The following is a 17,020-nucleotide window of genomic DNA, read 5'->3' on the forward strand; positions in this document are numbered from 1 at the left end:
TGATGATTATATAGTGGAACCAAGAGCCTTGCCTGGAGGCTGCCATCAAGGAGGTGCTTATGGGTGGAAGCTGGGGCTCCTGTGCCCAGAGCAAAGGGGAGGGGGCTTCTAGGAACTCAGGCTTTAGGAGGACCCAACAGGAGGTTTGGTAGACAGAGCAGTCATAGAGAATGATAGTGGCTAAGAGTGACATGTGCTTAGAGTGGGCCAGACACTCTTCTATGCGCCTGTCGTGTTTTAAATCCCGTTCCTCTGTGGGAAAGGGATTCTGTTGTCGACCCCACTGTACAGATGGGTGAACGGAGGTTCCAAGAGGGTCACTTGCCTGAGGTCACACCGCTAGTCGGGGGGGCAGGTTGGAACTCACACCCCCCCCACCACCCGGCTCCTGAATAGCATCCTCTTAGAATGCAGTGTGGGAACTTCTATGTGTGTAGCCCGGTGCACCCCCATCAGCTCACTGGGCCACAGATGTAAACTCAGAGTTCAGGAGGCGAAGCCACGCCACTCATGGGAGGCCACACAGCCCAGCAGTGGTGGTCCTTGGGCATTCACCGTGGCAGGAGCTGGAGTCCCTACCCCCACGGCCCTGATGTGGTCCCCTGTTGCTGTGCTCCACACACATGCTCACGGGTACAGGCCTCACTGTGTTGGTCTCCCCTCTGCCATGCCCCTCTCCGGCAAGAGCCCTGGTGACTGTACAGAGGCCGCCTTTGTCACGGGTGGACCAGACCTCTCCCACCTCTGAGTGTTCTCATCCCCAGAGCTGCCCTGTGATAAAACAGGGGCTTCGTGAGGGAGTGAGCGCCTGGCTTCTGAGGAGCATGTAAGGAGGGCCTCAACAACCACTTGGTGTGCCCCGACTCTTGCTCGGGCTGGGAGCTGTTGACAGGGGCCTCTGAGGTCTCTTCCAGCCCAGGGCCTGGCACTTGGAGCCAGGCCCGGCCCCTGGGGCCTGCCAAGCTGCCGCCCTGCCTGTTCTTTCTGCACGCCTGCTGCCCCCTGGAGCTGCTGCGGGAGGCGGAGAGCCCTGGCGGGAGTCTGGGATGCTCTGAGATTTCACCCTGCCTGCATCCACGGGCGCTCAGCCGTGCTCTGCCTGCGTGGGGAGTGGGCTCCGAGGGCGCAGAGCCGGGTCCGGCTCTCTCAGTAAGCAGCAGGGCTGGGGGCGGGCTTCCGATCTGCTAGCCCCACCCGCGTGCTCCTCACAAGCGACGTGTCTCTTGGGATTAATGAAGCTAAGCACGATGACAGCCAGCCCGTATACGTACATATTAGGTCCCAGGCAGCGTGCACAGCACTTCGTGTGCATCACCTCCCTGAACTGTCGCAGCGAACCTGTGACGCTTGGCTCTGGGGAGCCGGGGCTCAGAGAAGTCAGCTCTCGCCCGAGGCCACAGAGCCGGACGTGCTGCAGGGTTCCAGTGGGCTGTTCGCCGTTGCTGGTAGTGGTGACAGTTTAAATGACTGGCTCATCTAGGAGCACCTTGAGCTGCTAAGAGGAAGGTCAGGGTCCCACTACCCTGGACATGAGCTACCCATCCAGCCCATGGCCCTCACTGCCCTCACAGCCCTGGAGGTCCCTAGCCCTGTCCCGAGGATGGGGGGGCTTATGCTGAGTCCCTCGGGCAAGAAAACAGTGGCAAAGCAGGCCCCACAGGGCATACAGCCACGCTGGAGGGCAATTCCTCCTCCTCTCTCTGTAATAAGTGCCAGCCCCACTCAGCCTGGGTTCCCGGCATCAGGAAGAACTTCGTAAAGATCAGAGCTGGACGAAATAGTCTGAAAAGGCGGTGGTGCGCTTGCCGGTCCTGGAAGCATGCGAGCGGATGGCAGGTGGTCACTTCCTGGTAGGACGCTGGAGGCATTTGAGCCTGCGTTGCCGGAGCGGAGGGCGCTTACAGGTGTGCAGGAGCTGTCTGAGTACCGAACCTGTCCCCGTGGCCAGCTGAGACCAGTCACGGGGATGGCGCGGCCTCCTGACCGCAGAGTATCCCCGGGGTACCGTAGGTAAACAGACCTTTGCATTGGTGTCCGTGAGTCAGGGCCGTTCTCCATTCCAAGTGGCAGGAACCCAATCAAACTGGTTTAAGCAAAGAGGCCTTACTGGTTCTGGACCTGAAAAGCCATTGGGCGACTCTCAGCCGTTTTCCCCAGTCGTCCTCTGCCCCACCAGGGCGGGAGGCCTGCCAGAAGTCCTGGGCTCATGGTCCAGCCTCACGGCAACCCCAGGGGAAAGAGATTCTCCTCTCTCTTTGGCTCCTGCCAGCTCACACCGCACTGCTCGCTGTGGTCAGCAGGATTCCGAGCTCTGACTGGCCAGGCTGGGGGTGAGGTCAGCCCGCGGGGTGAGGGGGAAGAGCGGGTGGGGTGGGACATCCAAAGGCCATCCAAATGGCCTAGACGTCGGGCCGGGAGGTGTGGACAGCTGCCCACTCCCACTTCTCTTCAGCTGCTCCAGCAACTAGAAACGACAGGGGAAGCCCATTGTTGGCCCTGCAGACCGCTGCTGGGAAAAGAGCCTGCAAAGCACTTAGCTTCGCGTTCCAGTAAGTGGGTGACCCCTAAGTGTGGTGCCCAGCCTCGTAACTGCCCTCAGTGGAGTCCCGCAAGCGTGGCGTCACCGCCGGCTGCTCGCAGCCCTGCGACGGGAGATGCACGTAAGAGACGTCACCCGTGTGGTCTGCGCGTGCTCGCCTGTCACAGCCAAGTCTGAATCAGCGGCTGACGTGGAGAAAAGCCGGCCCCGCCTGGTGGCAGGCAGCAGGGCCAAGCTGTGGACTCTTCCGCTCCAGCCTGTCCTGCTGATGCCTTTCGAGGGCCCTTTCCGGTGGGGCCCAGAATGCAGCAGCAGGTCAGGTGTAGATGGCATAGCTGTCACTCTCGGCACCTATTGACACCGGGCCCTGGGAGAAGCAAGCCGGCTCAGCAGGTGGATAGACTGGATTTCCAGCAGCAGTGATGGTGGGGAGGGCGGAGTGGAACTTTGGGGGGCCTCTTGGAGCAGAGGAGTGGGTTGACACTCCCGACATGCTTTCTCTCGCCTGGTAACCCGGAGCCAAGTTCTTTGACCTTTCTGTGTCCCCTTTTAGTTACGAGTCAAATAAGGCTTTTGCATCTGCCACTCCTTCTAGCAGGTCCCCCTCTTCCAGGCTCCAGAGGACATGCCCTTGACTCCTATGCTGTGAGCATTTCTATATCCCGGGAGTTGTTTCCCTTCTTTATCGCTCTCCAGGTAGGGCGTTTTTCAAGGATGGGGACTTTGTTTGGACCACAGGTATGCTAGCACAGCCCCTGGCCCAGAGCAGGTACTCAGTAAATGTTTGTGGAATGAATGAAGAAGTGACTCAAGGGGAAGAGTGTCCACCGGATCTTGTCCTGCAGGGGTTAGGAGGCCCTGAAAAGGTTTTAAAATAGGGTCCTGGTGACCCAGGCTAAGGCAGCCCTTCTCCAAGGCACGTTTTGTGCCTCCTTTGATGGGCATGCTCTGTGTGGGCCAGACCCTTGCCGGACCTAAGGGTCAGGAGCCAGGTGAGCCCCAGTCTGTGCCCTCTTCAGTCTTTAGAGCCTGGGGTTCCAGACGGGAGTCCCATGGTACCCTTGTAGGAAGGGAATGTAAAGCCACAGGTGGGGAGGGAGACAGAGCCCCACCACCGTGTCTGCGCTTGGGTGGACGCTCTGTGACCCAGTTTCCACGGCCGGACTAGCCCTCCTCGGCCAGTCTGGGTGGGCTCTGACATGCTGGCACGGCACAGGTTAATTTCTCTGGCACGCTGGCATCCATCATAGGTTGGCCAGGGGCTCTGTTCATCAAGTCTCTCAGGGACAAGACAGCGGGGGTGTCCTTCCCGGTTCCCTGTGGCAAGAGAAGGCACCATCGCCATAAGGGATCATGCAGCTCCCATAGGAAGAGCATTGGCCAAAGCATGTCATGTGGTCCCCTAACTGCCACAAGGGGAGGTGGGAGGGCAGCACTCATGAATCATCCCGCCTGTGTCCCTTCACCCAGCAGGTTACTGTGTGTGATGCCTAGCAAGATCTGTGGGCACATGCCCTTTCAGTCAGCATGGAACAGTGTGAGGGAGCAGGTGGATCCAGGACCACCGCCTGGCATGGCCCCCAGGAGCACGCTGGGGGCCTCACTGCACTGCCAGGGAGGGTGGGGCCAGCACAGTCCTGACAGGCAGGGGACTCACAGCAGCAGATATCCAGTGCACTGGCCACGTGCTATCAAGGAAGTTGCTGAAGGCCAGGCCACTCCAGAGGCTTCCTTGGATAGCCACATTCATCCTGACCCTGGAGCTCCCAGCCTGGCCCGCACCCCCCACCCCAGCTCCCTTCCATGCCTTCTGCCACCACATCTTCCCTCTCAATTGCTCAGCGAGCTCCTAGTCCCTGCGCAAGGCCCAGTCAGATTCCTTCCTCCTGCGACATCACTGTGAAACCTGCCAGGTGGAATCAGTCCCTCCCACATTTGGTTCAGACTGGGAGCTGGGGCCGCTGGGTTCAAAGTCAGATCCACCAGCGAATATTGTCATCTCTACCCTTGAGCTGTGTCTGAACACTGGCTGCTCTCCCCACCTCCTGCACTGTAGTCTGGATGCCTGTGGGAGCCTCCTCACTGGGCTCCCACTTTGGACCTCGCCTGGCTGTTTACAGAGCAGACAGCGGGAGCTTCTCAAGCATGGACATCAGATCCCATTATTGCCCTATTCTTAATATACTGGGGCTTCTCACCCCACTCAGAGGAAAACCAGATTCCCCCTGTGGCCTGCACAGTGCTGTGGGGTCTGGCCCACCCTCCCTGCTGCTTTTCTGCCCCTCCCCCCACGCCCCCACTCTCAGCCACCCTCAAGCAGCTTCCTGGTCCTCAATCCTGCAAAACCCATGGCTGCCTCAGGGCCTTTGCATGCACTATTGCCTCCACCTAGGAAGCTCCTTAATAACTTAGGTGCCCAATGTCACCTGCTCAGAGAAGTCCTCTGATTCACCCGCCGGAGACCTTCCCTATACCCTCCTGCCATCATTCTGTCCGTTTGTCCTTGAGACCAAGGGTTAGAGCCTGCCTTTGTGCTAGGCATTCATTCATGACCAGCCCTGTTCACTGCTATCATCCTGAGCTGGGCCTAGTGAAAAGTAGACTCTCTGTCCTTAATCTTTGAAGAATCCGCATTCCCCTGGCCCCTTGTAAGACTCTCCCTCCAGAGTGCATTCTGCTTTCCCTCTGCATTCTGCTTCTCCCCGGGTAGAGGAGACCAAATCTTGGAAGTCTGACATGCTGTGTGATGTTGGCAGGCTGGGCCTGGATCTGGGCCCCATATTGGGGATTCAGGGGAGGGACCAGGCAGGCCCCAGGGTGGGTGGCTGATGCAGGGTGCCTGAGCGAGGAGGTCCAGCCCAGCTCTCCAGTCATTGCCACACAGGAGCACAGGCCCAGGAGTGCCAGACGGCCTGATTTTTCAAGAGAAGCCAGAAATCTGGATTCTGTGTTTAGCTCTCCCAATTTCTAAATGCTGACGACTAACTAGAATTCTTTCTGCTAATGTCGCATGAGCTAAAGAAAGCCCATCTGTGGGCTTGCCGCGGTGACCCCTTGCCACAGGGCTGGGGTCCTGTAGGGGCTGGCGTGGAGCAGGGCTGTGAGGGAGCATGGCCTGCCCTGACCACAGCATGAGCAGCTGAGTGGCTGGGGAGGCCTGGGACGGGAGCAGTTGTAGGTTGGATACACCAGAGTCATGGGGAGGAATGGGGTATGTGGCAGGGGGTGGAGGTGGGGTCCCACCAGGGGTGGGGGAGCAATGCTACTCTGTCACCACTTCTGTGCTGGGCCCAGCTGGCCAGCAGCTGCTCCCTGCCAAAACTCCTGAAGGCGATGTTAGGGTGTGTGGTCATCCTGGGGTAAAAATAGCAAGGTCACCTTGCAGCAGGAAGTTTGCTTTCGCTGGCAGGTGGAAATACAGTATCTGCCGGACGCTGCCGTCAGCCAGGAGCTGCATGGTTTACGGGGACAGGTGGACACTGGCTCTCACCTTCCAGGCTCCTGGGGGACAGCAGTACACGGATCTCTACCTGCTGGAGCAAGGGAGGGGACAGCTCCCAGTTAGCGGGTAGCCCTGCTGACCTCACCCCTGCACGGTGCCAGGTACACCACAGCGGTTCCACAGCTCCTCGGGCCCGTCTGAGGCTCGGGGGTTGTCAGAGGACACCTGCTTTCCGAGGGTCACACATGCGGCCCCGTCACACCACCCTGTGAGGTCAGCCAAGCCTGTCCTGGGCCTCCTGCCCAGCCCCTGAGGGGGCTCCCTCCACCACAGCCCACCAGGGCCCCAGGGCTCCCAGTGCAGGTGGACACACTCAGCCCTGCAGGGCCAGCCCAGCCCTTCGCGGAAACTCCCTTTGCCCAGGAGGGGCCAATGCTGCACCTTTGCTTTCTCTCCCATAAGTTGGAGCTAGTCACGAGAACCTTCCACGGTGCTTACCGCACAGATCATTCCAGGCACCTGACTCTGTTCAAACTCAGGAAGTCCTTACAAGGGTGGTTGAGGCCCCTGGTGAGGTGACAGGGCTGTCAGTCTCCTAAACAGCCCAGGTTACAAGAGTACCGACCGGCAGGGGGAGTGTGAGAAGTAAGTTAATATGTGTAGGTGCTTGGACATCGGTGTTCAGAGTAAGTGCTCAGCGCCTATTAGAGACTGTTTACTCTCGGTGGGTGGAGGTCAGGCCAGCATATGCTGGGCAGGGGTTCCAGCATGCCTGGCTGTGAAGTACAGGGCAGTGCAGAGTGGTAGGGGGGTGGGGAGGGTCCCTGCTCCAGCACCCGTGCCCACACTCCTGCCAGTGGCCCAGTCCCAGCCCACGCCCGGTGCACAGTCTGGGCACTCCCGGGTTCCCCCATATTGCGGGCTCCGGGCAGAACAGGATAGGGCACTTAGGGTACCCAAGGAGGAGAGAGGCAAGCCAGGAGGGGCTGGGACACCCAGGGCTAAGCCTTTCTCTCGTCCCATCCCCAGGAAGCCTGAGAAGGGCGTCCAGTACCTCATCGAACGTGGCTTTGTGCCTGACACGCCAGTGGGGGTGGCCCACTTCCTGCTGCAGCGCAAGGGCCTCAGCAGGCAGATGATCGGCGAGTTCCTGGGCAACCGACAGAAACAGTTCAACCGAGATGTGCTGGAGTGAGTTCCACGGCTGGGGGGGCGGGGGCAGGGACCTGCGGCGCGCGCAGCGTCAGATTCGCCTGCTTGCTGGAGCATACACCCAATCCTCCCCTTATCTCTTTATTGCTCTGAGACACAAACGGACGCCCCCCGCGGGTTCATACATCACACCCTGCCACATACGTGTGTGCTTGCACCCTCGGGCACCGTATGTCACACACGGACCCCACAGGCCCCCTGGCACACACCCTCAGCACCTCCATCCCTCTCCAGCAGAGCCGAGCCACTGCAGGGCTGGGGGGTTGGAGGTCTGGGCTCCCTTCCCCAGCCTGGCTACCAGCTGTCCCAACACGCCCTCAGGGCGAGGGGTGGGGAGCCCAGAGAGACCCCCGGTGCCTCTCTCCCCTGCCTCTTTCCTGCCTCTCCTGGCTGGGAGATCTCAGGGTGAGAGTCCAACCATGGCTGACAGCCAGAGCCCTCCCAGCTACTTGGAACTCTGCAGAAAGCCGGGTTTCCAGCTCCCTGGAAACTGCCGACAGTTTGAAAAGCTCGGACCCCAAATCTCTCCATTCCTCCTTGAGACTGCCCTGAGTAGACAGGTACCCTGCGCTTGGACCCTTGGGTCTGTTGTAGTGCAGTTACTGTGCACAAGCCCTGTGTCTTCCCCTCACACGCAGGGGTCGGGGGATGCCGGGTCTCGCTAACTCCCTCTCTCAGAGGAGGAGCCAAAGCTGCAGAATAGCATGGCACAGGGTGGCTCAGGGCCTGGGGGCGCACCTCCAGCCCGTTGAGGATTTTCCTGACCAAGCAGCTGCACAGAGATGTAGGCCAGGAGCAGAAATCAGAGCAGGGTAAAGAGCGGACCGTTAGTAACAAGGGCAGCGCCCTGCATCCGTCCAGCTCTGCCCCACGGGATGAAAGAACAAAGCAAGGGGGGCGGGCTCGGGCCTGCTGGGGCGAGGCGCCTCTGCAATAAGGAAGAGCCTGGCCATGCGTGTTCCCGCCATCTCTACACTTCCCTGGGAGGAAGCAGGCATCTGCCCGGGGCCTCTTTTTTGGCTCAGGGAGGGGCTGGCCTCGGTGCTCCCCCCATCCCCACACACACACCCGGACTCACGTACACACGTTTGTCCTCATTCGGGCATACTTGTACACACAGGTAGATGCGCAGGCACACAGGATGCAGTGAGCCAGGCCTTTGGTGGCAGCTGGCTGTGCCTGGCACCGGGCATGCCCACCTGGGCTGCTTTCTCCCTGCTTGGCATTTGTGTTCCCCCATCAGGAAAAGCCTGCTGCATTGTTAGTGTGGCTAGTGCCCCTCTCTCCCTTTAACCCAGCCTCAGGAAGCAGTCCAGGGGAAAGCAGATGAGGTCCTTAGAGAATTGGGCCTAAGGCTGTCTTGGGCCAGCCCCCCATCCCCTGCCCCCGTTCCTGCATTCCCCCCCACACACCCCAAGCTGGCTGCTGGTGGTAGGAAATCCAGGCATTGTTCTTCCCCATCAGAAAATAGCAGCAGCCTGAGGAAGTAGCAATCCTAACCCCACCCTCCACCCCCCACCCCAGGCGTCCAGCTCAGATGCTAGTCAGCAAAATTACTCCGTGTGGCCCCCTCCCCCTCCCCCACCTGCTCTGCCCCAGCCTCCGAGGATGCTGCCCTCAGAGCCGTGAGCACTCAGAGAAGTTGGGGGCAGCACAGTTTATGCCCAAGCCCATGGCACCCAACAGAGGGAGGGTGGCCCTGGAAGCGAGGACTAGGCCCCCCACGGCCGAGGCCTCTGCAGCCACACCCGGGGTGGCCATGGCTTTGTTGCAAATGGATACACTGGACACCAGAGCCTGCTGAGTGGGTCCCTGGTGCAGACCCCACCTTCTCTGTTCAGGAAACGGAGCATGCTGTGCTGGGGGGCAGCGCTGGGATGAGTGGAATGAACCAAAACCCGGTTACCAGCGCCTTCTGTCAGCTCCACCTCCACTCGGCGGATTGGCAGATGAGGATGGCAGAGGTTCTCCAAGATGCCTCTTGAAAATCCCCGGCAAAACCCAGGCACCTCGCCCCAAACCCTCCACGTGGGAGGACCGGCTCAGGGCAGAGTCACTGCCCCGAGAGTTAGCACCCTGGGCCTCTGCTTCCTCCTGGAGAAGATGGGCACGTGCTCCTGGCATCCCTCGCGGACAGCCCGAGCAGACCGGAGCAGTAACGTCTCGCTTTGTGCCCTGTGGACCGCGTGCCCCGAGAGCCGATTGTTTGTGCCCCGGCGGCCTTTATCAGGAGCAGCCATAGGCTCTGTCTGGCTCCTCTGTAGAAAATCACACACGTACGAGGCGCCCGGGGGGTGCAGTTGGTTAAGTGTCTGACCCTTGATTTCATCTCGGGTCATGATCTTGCAGTTGTGTGAGTTCAAGCCCACGTCGGGCTCTGCGCTGGCAGCACGGACCTGCTTGCAATTCTCTCTCTCCGTTGCTCTCTGCCCCTCCCCCACTCACGCTGTCTCTGTCTCTCTCAAATAATTTTTAGAAAAAAGAAAAAATTACACACATAGATATAAGCACTAATGTCTTCCCATAGTTTCAGGGGGGGGGTCTTTGGGCTACATAATCTGAAGTGTTTGCTGATTGGAGGAAGCCGGGCGGAGGACCCTCCTGGACAAGAGGCCGCCGGCCGTCCCGGCTCCAGGCAGCTCAGCACCTGCCCCTGCACTGACTGCCTTTGCGCTCCGCCCCCAGCAGGAAGGCCGGCAGAGGCCCTGCAGGCAGCAGGCGCTGACGTGGCCTTGGTGTCTCTTTCCAGCTGCGTGGTAGACGAGATGGATTTCTCCGCCATGGAGCTGGACGAAGCTCTCCGGAAGTTCCAGGCACACATCCGGGTCCAAGGGGAGGCTCAGAAGGTGGAGCGGCTCATCGAGGCGTTCAGGTCCGGGGCGAGGCAGGGCGTGGGTGGGCGTGGGCAAGAGGAAGGTTGCTGGTCGTGAGGCCCAGGGCCAGGGCCCGAATCCCCCTTCACCCCCTCCCCTAAGCAGGGTCAGGTGGCCTTGCCCTTGCCTGGGGAGATGAGGCAGTGGCCCCTTCTGCATGCCAGGGGCTGTGCTGGTTATTGCCAGAAGCAGACTTTTGGACAGTCCGTCTTCCTCCAGGTCCTCATGAGCGTCACTCACTCGTGAGCCCGTGTCCCCATCGTCCACCCATTCACAGAGGGCAGCCAGTCTCACACAGTGACCCAGAGCACAAGCTGCAGAGCCACACGGCCTGGCTGTAGCACCCGCTCCACCGCTTACTAGCTGTGTGACTTTGCACTAGTGACTTCATCTCTCTGTGCCTCACGTCCTTGCCTATAGAGTGGGGATAACGAAAGCACCTACCCTGGACAGAGTGGAAGGACTGAACCCCTTTGGACGTGTGGGCACGCTTAGCCCATGCCTAGCATGACAGAGCCCACAGTCAAGGGCAGCTACGACCCTACAGTCATTCATCCCGGGACTGTGTGCACAGTGACTGGGTGGGATCCTCTGTGCCCTTGCTGGGTATGGGACACACGAGTCAGCCACTGACCCAGCCCTCCAGGCTCAGCACCACTGGTGGGGCCAAGGTGGGGAATGAGGACACAATAGGAGGACAACTCTGGGGCCCTGAGGGGGGCATTGTTCAGGCACTTCCTTCCAGGAGGGCTTCTTGGAGGTGGCGGCACTAATGGAAAAGGCAGGATTGAAGCCCACGTCATCTGAGCTGTGATAGCCACTGCCTTAGTCCTGGCACCCCATGGTTCCTCTTCTCTGATCTGCCCCCCTCACCCAGCTCCCCCTGAAGTCCCCAGTGGATGGGGGCCTCTTGGAGTTTGGGGCAGGGGCGCACATTTGAGGCAATGGGAACAATAAGCAGAATACATTAGTGAGGCTGTTGCTTCAGCTGCTGTAACAAAGATGCTCCAGCAGCCGTGGCTGAAACAAGATGGAAGTGCATCTCCCTCTGAGCTGGCATGAAGGAGGCCCAAGCCAGGCTCCCTTCATCTCAGGGTCCCAGGGAGCAGGGCCAACACCCACCACCACAGGGGAGAGGAGTGGGCTCTGCCTTTTAAGGTACAGCCTCGAAGATGCCCACATCCCATCTGCTCTTATCCCATTGGCCAGAACTTAATCACCTTCTGGGCTGCATCCAATCCCGAGGGAGACTGGGGCATGCAGTCCTCCTCCTAAGAAGTCATTGCCAGCCTAAATACAGGTGGGAGATGTAACCAGTGTGAGAAGGAGAGAGTGGATAGAGCGGCCCTCTGCCTGGCAGGTGTTATTTACCCCCGTTTACCAGATGCAGAAACTGAGGCTTATAAGGCAGCACCCGGCCTCAGCCATTAGGTGCCAGGGCCCAAGTGATGGTGGCTGCCGTGCATGAGGGCTAGACCCACTCCCTGCCCTGACTGAAGTGGTCCTGACCCTGCTCCCTCTCCCGGCCCCCAGCCAGCGGTACTGCATCTGCAACCCTGGGGTGGTTCGGCAGTTCCGGAACCCAGACACCATTTTCATCCTGGCCTTTGCCATCATCCTGCTCAACACAGACATGTACAGCCCCAACGTCAAACCTGAGCGGAAAATGAAGCTGGAGGACTTCGTCAAGAACCTGCGAGGTGAGCGGCCCCGGGACCCAGGCTGTGGCATACAGCCGTCCCATACTCTGCACACACACCCGGCTGGGCATGGGGCCAGGACGGGAGTGCACTGGGCGCAGGGCAGCGCAAGGGAGCTGGGCTCCAGCGCACCCAGCCATCGCACACAGGGGCCTTGGGCGAGCACCGGCTCCACAGACACGGCACAAGTCATCCTGAAGAGGGCAGACTCCTGTCACGCTCCGTGACACACACTGGGAGCATGGACGGAGTGACCTACACCCGGGTCTTGTGCTGTGATGGTTTTAGCTTGTTTCGCAAAGAGGCACAGGGATTTGACAGGTGGGCAAGCTCAGCTCAGCTCGGGAGGGCCAGGCCAGACATGGTCCACAGAGGCCGATGGGGTGATGTGAGGGAGCACAGTCGGGAACAGGGCAGGAGGGGGGAAGCCAGGCAGGGGAGGGGCCGGGCAGAGAGTCTGTGCCACCATCACTGCTGTGCCCTCTCCTACACTCCGTGTTCCTCATGAAACTGACTTGACTTTTTTTTTATGTTTATTTTATTTTTGAGAGAGAGAGAGAGACAGAGTGGGAGTGGGGGAGGGACAGAGAGAGAGAGAGAGAGAGAGACACACACACACACACACACACACACACACACAATCTAAAGCAGGCTCCAGGCTCCTGAGCTGTCAGCACAGAGCCCGACATGGGGCTCGAACCCACGAATCGTGAGATCATGACCTGAGCCGAAGTCGGACACAACTGACTGAGCCTGACTGACCCAGGCATCCCCTGACTTGCCTTTTGTGTGTATTTTTAAGAGGAACCTTATATAAGCACACTGTAAACAGGAAGACCGTATCATTTGCCACACGTAGGCAGCCATTGTAAAAATGAATTCAGTGGACGAAAACACCAGGCCGGGACGAGTGGCCCATGTTAGACAGGTGCTAACGGTGGGCAGCAGGAAGGAAGGCCTTCCTGGTGTCGTTGCAGAGGAAAGGAATTGAAAAGGAGACAGCTGTCTCCCAAGTGGCACCATGTTAGCTGACAGCATGTCCTCGTTTACCTGGAGTCCCTGCAAGGAGGAGGAGGGACTATGTCCTTTTCCTTGGGAAACACCAAGCTGCAGCAGGCTGAGATCCCCTTAGGGTGTCATATTTTTTTAAAAAAAGGAAAAAAGTTGGTCTGAATCAGGTCCAACTTTGTCAGCTTGTTGAGCTATTTTTTTTCCTATCCAGTTCTTTAAGTCTTCTGAACTGATGACAAAACTTTAAGTTTTTGATCTTTGTTGCGCCATTTAAATTTACTATAAAACCACCGCTCTGTCGTCCCCTTTCCTGGGGCAGGAAGGCCCTCCCCTCCCCTCGCCGGGGTTTGAACTGTCCTGATGCGCCCCCTGGTGGTGGGTACCCTGCAACAGGCCAGCTAATGGAGTGCCTATCCAGAAGAGTGCCAAGCTGCCCGCTTTTCCCAGCTGGGCTCCAGGACCTGATCAGTCAGGGAAGCCAAGGGGCAGGGCTTGGTTCAGACCAACCAGACGTTCATCCCCTGCCCAGAACACTCATGGTGTGTGGCCCTCTGCTAGATCTCAGCGGTGCTGTGGACCCCAAGGAATTCAGGTCTTAGCTACAGTTCCCAGGAAGCTAAGGAGTCTGGGAATTTTCTTAATGGCAATTCAGCACCAGAGCGTGAGAGAGCAACCAGCAGATGCTTTGATGGGACAGGGGCTGTCTCTCCTCATGGGGCTGAGCCTGATTCTGGTCTTCACAGGGTCCCCCGTGGCCTTAGCGTGTAGGCCTGTGCTCCCTCACTGCCCAGAGAGCAGGCTGTGCGCTGCATGCTGTTGGTGACCCTATGCGCTGGAGTTTAAAGGTCTTTGCGATTTGACTCTGATTTTTTTTTTTCTGCCTTTAGACCTCACCCACATAATTGGGACTCCCCTGTATGGGGAACAACAGGAGGAGCCTGAAATGATTAGCCCAGAGGAGAGAAGGCTCGGGGAGGGAAGGGTTGCTCAGTCAGATTCTGCCAGTCGGCCACCCTCACATCAGTGGCTTTGTCGTTTGTATCCGGCCTTGCACCCGACCATCCCAGCAGTCTGGGGGAGTTATCATCCCACTTCTCAGGAGATCAAGCTGTCGGCTGTCTCCCAAGCCTGGACCGTTCCCTCCAAATCCCATCTTTTCAAGCCAGGAACTCAGGAGTGTTCTGTTCAGTCTTCCTTGTGTTCAGAAGGGTAGCCAAGGCAGAGGGAAGGGATCTGCCCAAGGTCACGTCCACGGGGGCAGGACTCTGGTCTCCCACAGCCTGGCTGGTGCTCCGTACCAGGCAGACGTCCAGCTTGGTGTTTGTAGAGGAGACCTTCCCCCCTGCACACACTGGGCGCATTTTCTCTGGAATTCCTCACTCTGGTTCCCCTGGGGAGACCCTCAGCAGGAGTGCCTTTGGGGGGTTGGAGGGTAAGCGGGGGAGGAATCGCTCACCAGCATGGCAGCCAGACGAGTAATGATTTTCTTTTATTGATGTTTGTTTTTAAGTTTTCTAGATTGATTTCTTTTTAATGGCTATTATCCTCACATAGTTTCAAAAAAAAAAAAAAAACACAGAGTAAGACAAGCTAGCAATCACATTCTTTGGTATTTACCCAAAGGAATTGAAAACCCCGTACATCCACACAAAATCCTGCACAGGATGTTTATAGCAGTTTTATTCATAGTTGCCAAAACTTGGCAGCAGTCGAGAGATGTCGTTCGGTGGGGGAACGGATACATAAACGGTAGTCCATGCAGACAATGGAATATTATTCAGCACTAAAAAGAAAAGAAGCCATGAGAAAAGAGGGAGGAACCTTAAAAATGCATACCACCAAGTGAAGGAAGCCAGTCTTAAATGGTTGCATACCATAGGAGGCCAGCCATATGACCTTCTGGAAAAGGCAAAACTATGGAGACTATAAGAGATCAGTGGTCACCAGGGGTTGGAGGGAGGAGGGGCGGAGGAGGTGGAGCACGGGGGAGTTTTCGGGCAGTGACACTATTCCACCTGACTCCATGGTGGTGGAGACGTGTCGGTAAACGTTTATTGTCGAACGCACAACTCCAAGAGTGAATCCCAATGTAAATTATGGATTTTGGGTGATAATAGTGTGTCAGTGTGGGTTCACTGGTTCTAATAAATATATGGCTCTGGTGTGGGAAGTTGGTAGTGGGTGGGGGCTGGTGTTACGGGGAAATCTCTGGGCTTTCCCCTGAATTTTGCTGTGAACTTAATTGCTCTAAAACACAGTTCTAAAAAATAGTCTGGTTTTAAAAAATGTGTGGGGTGCCTGGGTGGCTCAGTCAGTTGAGCGTCCAACTCTTGATATCAGATCAGGTCATGATCCCGGGGTCATGGGATTGAGCCCTGTGTTGGGCTCTGCTTAGGATTCTCTCCCTCTCTCTCTGTCCCCCCCTTCCCTCTGCCACTCTCCCCCGCTCTCACACTCTCTCTGTAAAATTAAAAAAAAAAAAAAAAAAAGTATGAACGGTGGTAGCAGAGCCCCTCCCACCCCTACCTGTGTGCCCAAGGCCACACCCTCCCCCTTACAGTTCCGTGTCAGTTCCCTGTGGTCGTCCTCATTTTCCTGGCAGCTGTGTGGTATTCCATTGCACCCGTGCAGGAATGGCTTAACCAGTCCCCTATTAATGGGTAAATGGGTGAATCCCAGTCTTCCGCTCTTTGGAAACCATGCTGCCATGAGTGACCTGGTCTGTGCATCATGGCCCATGGGATAAATTTGCCCAGGACGCAACCAGTGGCCCAGAGGGGCTTTGAGTGTATCTTTGTGACCCTCCCACCAGCAGTGGGTGGGAGGCCCCTTCCCACAGCCTCGCCAACTGCGCAGGTTACCAAACCTCTGGACCTCTGCCAGTCTGTGGTCTGAGGACTGGCGTGGGGTTGCGTTTCTCTCTTGAGTGGGGCCGAGTTTTCCTCACAGCAGTTTTTCAGGGTATAGCGGAAAGGGTGCATGCCTGTTGTCAGAACAACCCGGCTTCAAGGCCAGACCCCAGCTTCTGCGCACGTGACGTGGGACAACAGCTGGTGGCGCTGCTCAGGTGCACGGAGTTCTCACTTTCTGGGAACGCACCGCCGCTGCTCTGTCTTCCTCACGAGACCTTCGTGAAAGTCACCCGTGCTCTTGGTGGCCCACTTCACAGAGGACCCCCAGCGCAGAGACTCGGTCCCACGGCTCGTGAGGGGCAAGGCAAGAACTTAGGCCCACGCCTGTGGGAGCCTGAAGCCACAAACACCAGCTTCACAGCCACCCCCAACCCCGGGCCCTTCCCCAAGCCTTGCTTTCCCAGCTGCGGAATGGAGACGGTCACACCCACCCAGCAGGGCCGTGGTCAGGATTAGCAAGCTGATGTTTATAAAGCCCTTGGAGCATGGCTGGAAGCTGGCACAGCCCTCTGCGTGCTGATCTGGGTGGCTATGCTGGCCTTGTCCTGGCGGAAGGATCCTAGGGCATTTCATAATTGACTGAAGGCGTTCAGTGGCTGTGGGTCTGGAAGGTCTTTGGTTCTGCTGAGGATTGATGAAAGGGATTGATATTCTGATTGGATTTAGAAACTTGGCAAATCAGGGGTGAGCCTGGGGCCCCAAAGCTGAGCGGTGCCACAGCCACCCAGACCCTGGCCCACCCTGATGCCTGGCTACTGTCTCCTGCCCAGGTGTGGACGATGGTGAGGACATTCCCCGGGAGATGCTAATTGGGATCTACGAGCGCATTCGCAAGCGGGAACTGAAAACCAACGAGGACCACGTGTCCCAGGTGCAGAAGGTGGAAAAGCTCATCGTGGGGAAAAAGCCGGTATGTGGTGGCCCTGCATCCCTGGCTCCCTCACTCCCACCCACCCCCACTCCATGCGACCCCAGGCCTGCCCCACTGGCATTAGCTTTGGACAGGGGCCCTGATGCCATTTGGAACCTGGCTTCTTCGGGGCATAGTTGGGGGGGGGGGGCGGTTCCTTTAGGTTTAGGGTGGCTCCTGCCTGATATTGGGGAATAATAACCATTGGCCCTGGGTTATATTTAAAGAGAGCCTGAGGCTCTTAAGAAACCAGCCCAAGTTGCGCAGTGGTCCCTTGGTGGCCTGGGAATGCCCTTATCGGCCTTCCCAAGTTCTGGCAGCAAGGAGGTCTCCTGAGCTGTGTGTGGATGTCTGGACAAAGACTATGGGAACGTGCCTCTGGAGGGGTGCTTACCTACTCGGATGTCATCCCATTAGCTCC

General features: G+C 58.0%; 1 protein-coding gene across 6 annotated transcripts in view; it reads left to right on the forward strand.

The window, feature by feature from the left end:
* Window positions 1–17,020, forward strand: part of IQSEC1 (IQ motif and Sec7 domain ArfGEF 1) — a 124,467-nt gene that overhangs the window by 89,411 nt on the left and 18,036 nt on the right. For all 6 annotated transcript variants that reach the window (XM_030307503.1, XM_030307501.1, XM_030307505.1 and 3 more), the window contains exons 4-7: window positions 7,011–7,172; window positions 9,943–10,065; window positions 11,600–11,766; window positions 16,460–16,599. In XM_030307503.1, coding sequence (XP_030163363.1) covers window positions 7,011–7,172; window positions 9,943–10,065; window positions 11,600–11,766; window positions 16,460–16,599 — 592 coding nt within the window. The remainder of the gene's footprint in view (window positions 1–7,010; window positions 7,173–9,942; window positions 10,066–11,599; window positions 11,767–16,459; window positions 16,600–17,020) is intronic.

Source organism: Lynx canadensis, chromosome A2 (genome assembly GCF_007474595.2).
Source record: "Lynx canadensis isolate LIC74 chromosome A2, mLynCan4.pri.v2, whole genome shotgun sequence".
Lineage (NCBI taxonomy): Eukaryota > Metazoa > Chordata > Mammalia > Carnivora > Felidae > Lynx > Lynx canadensis.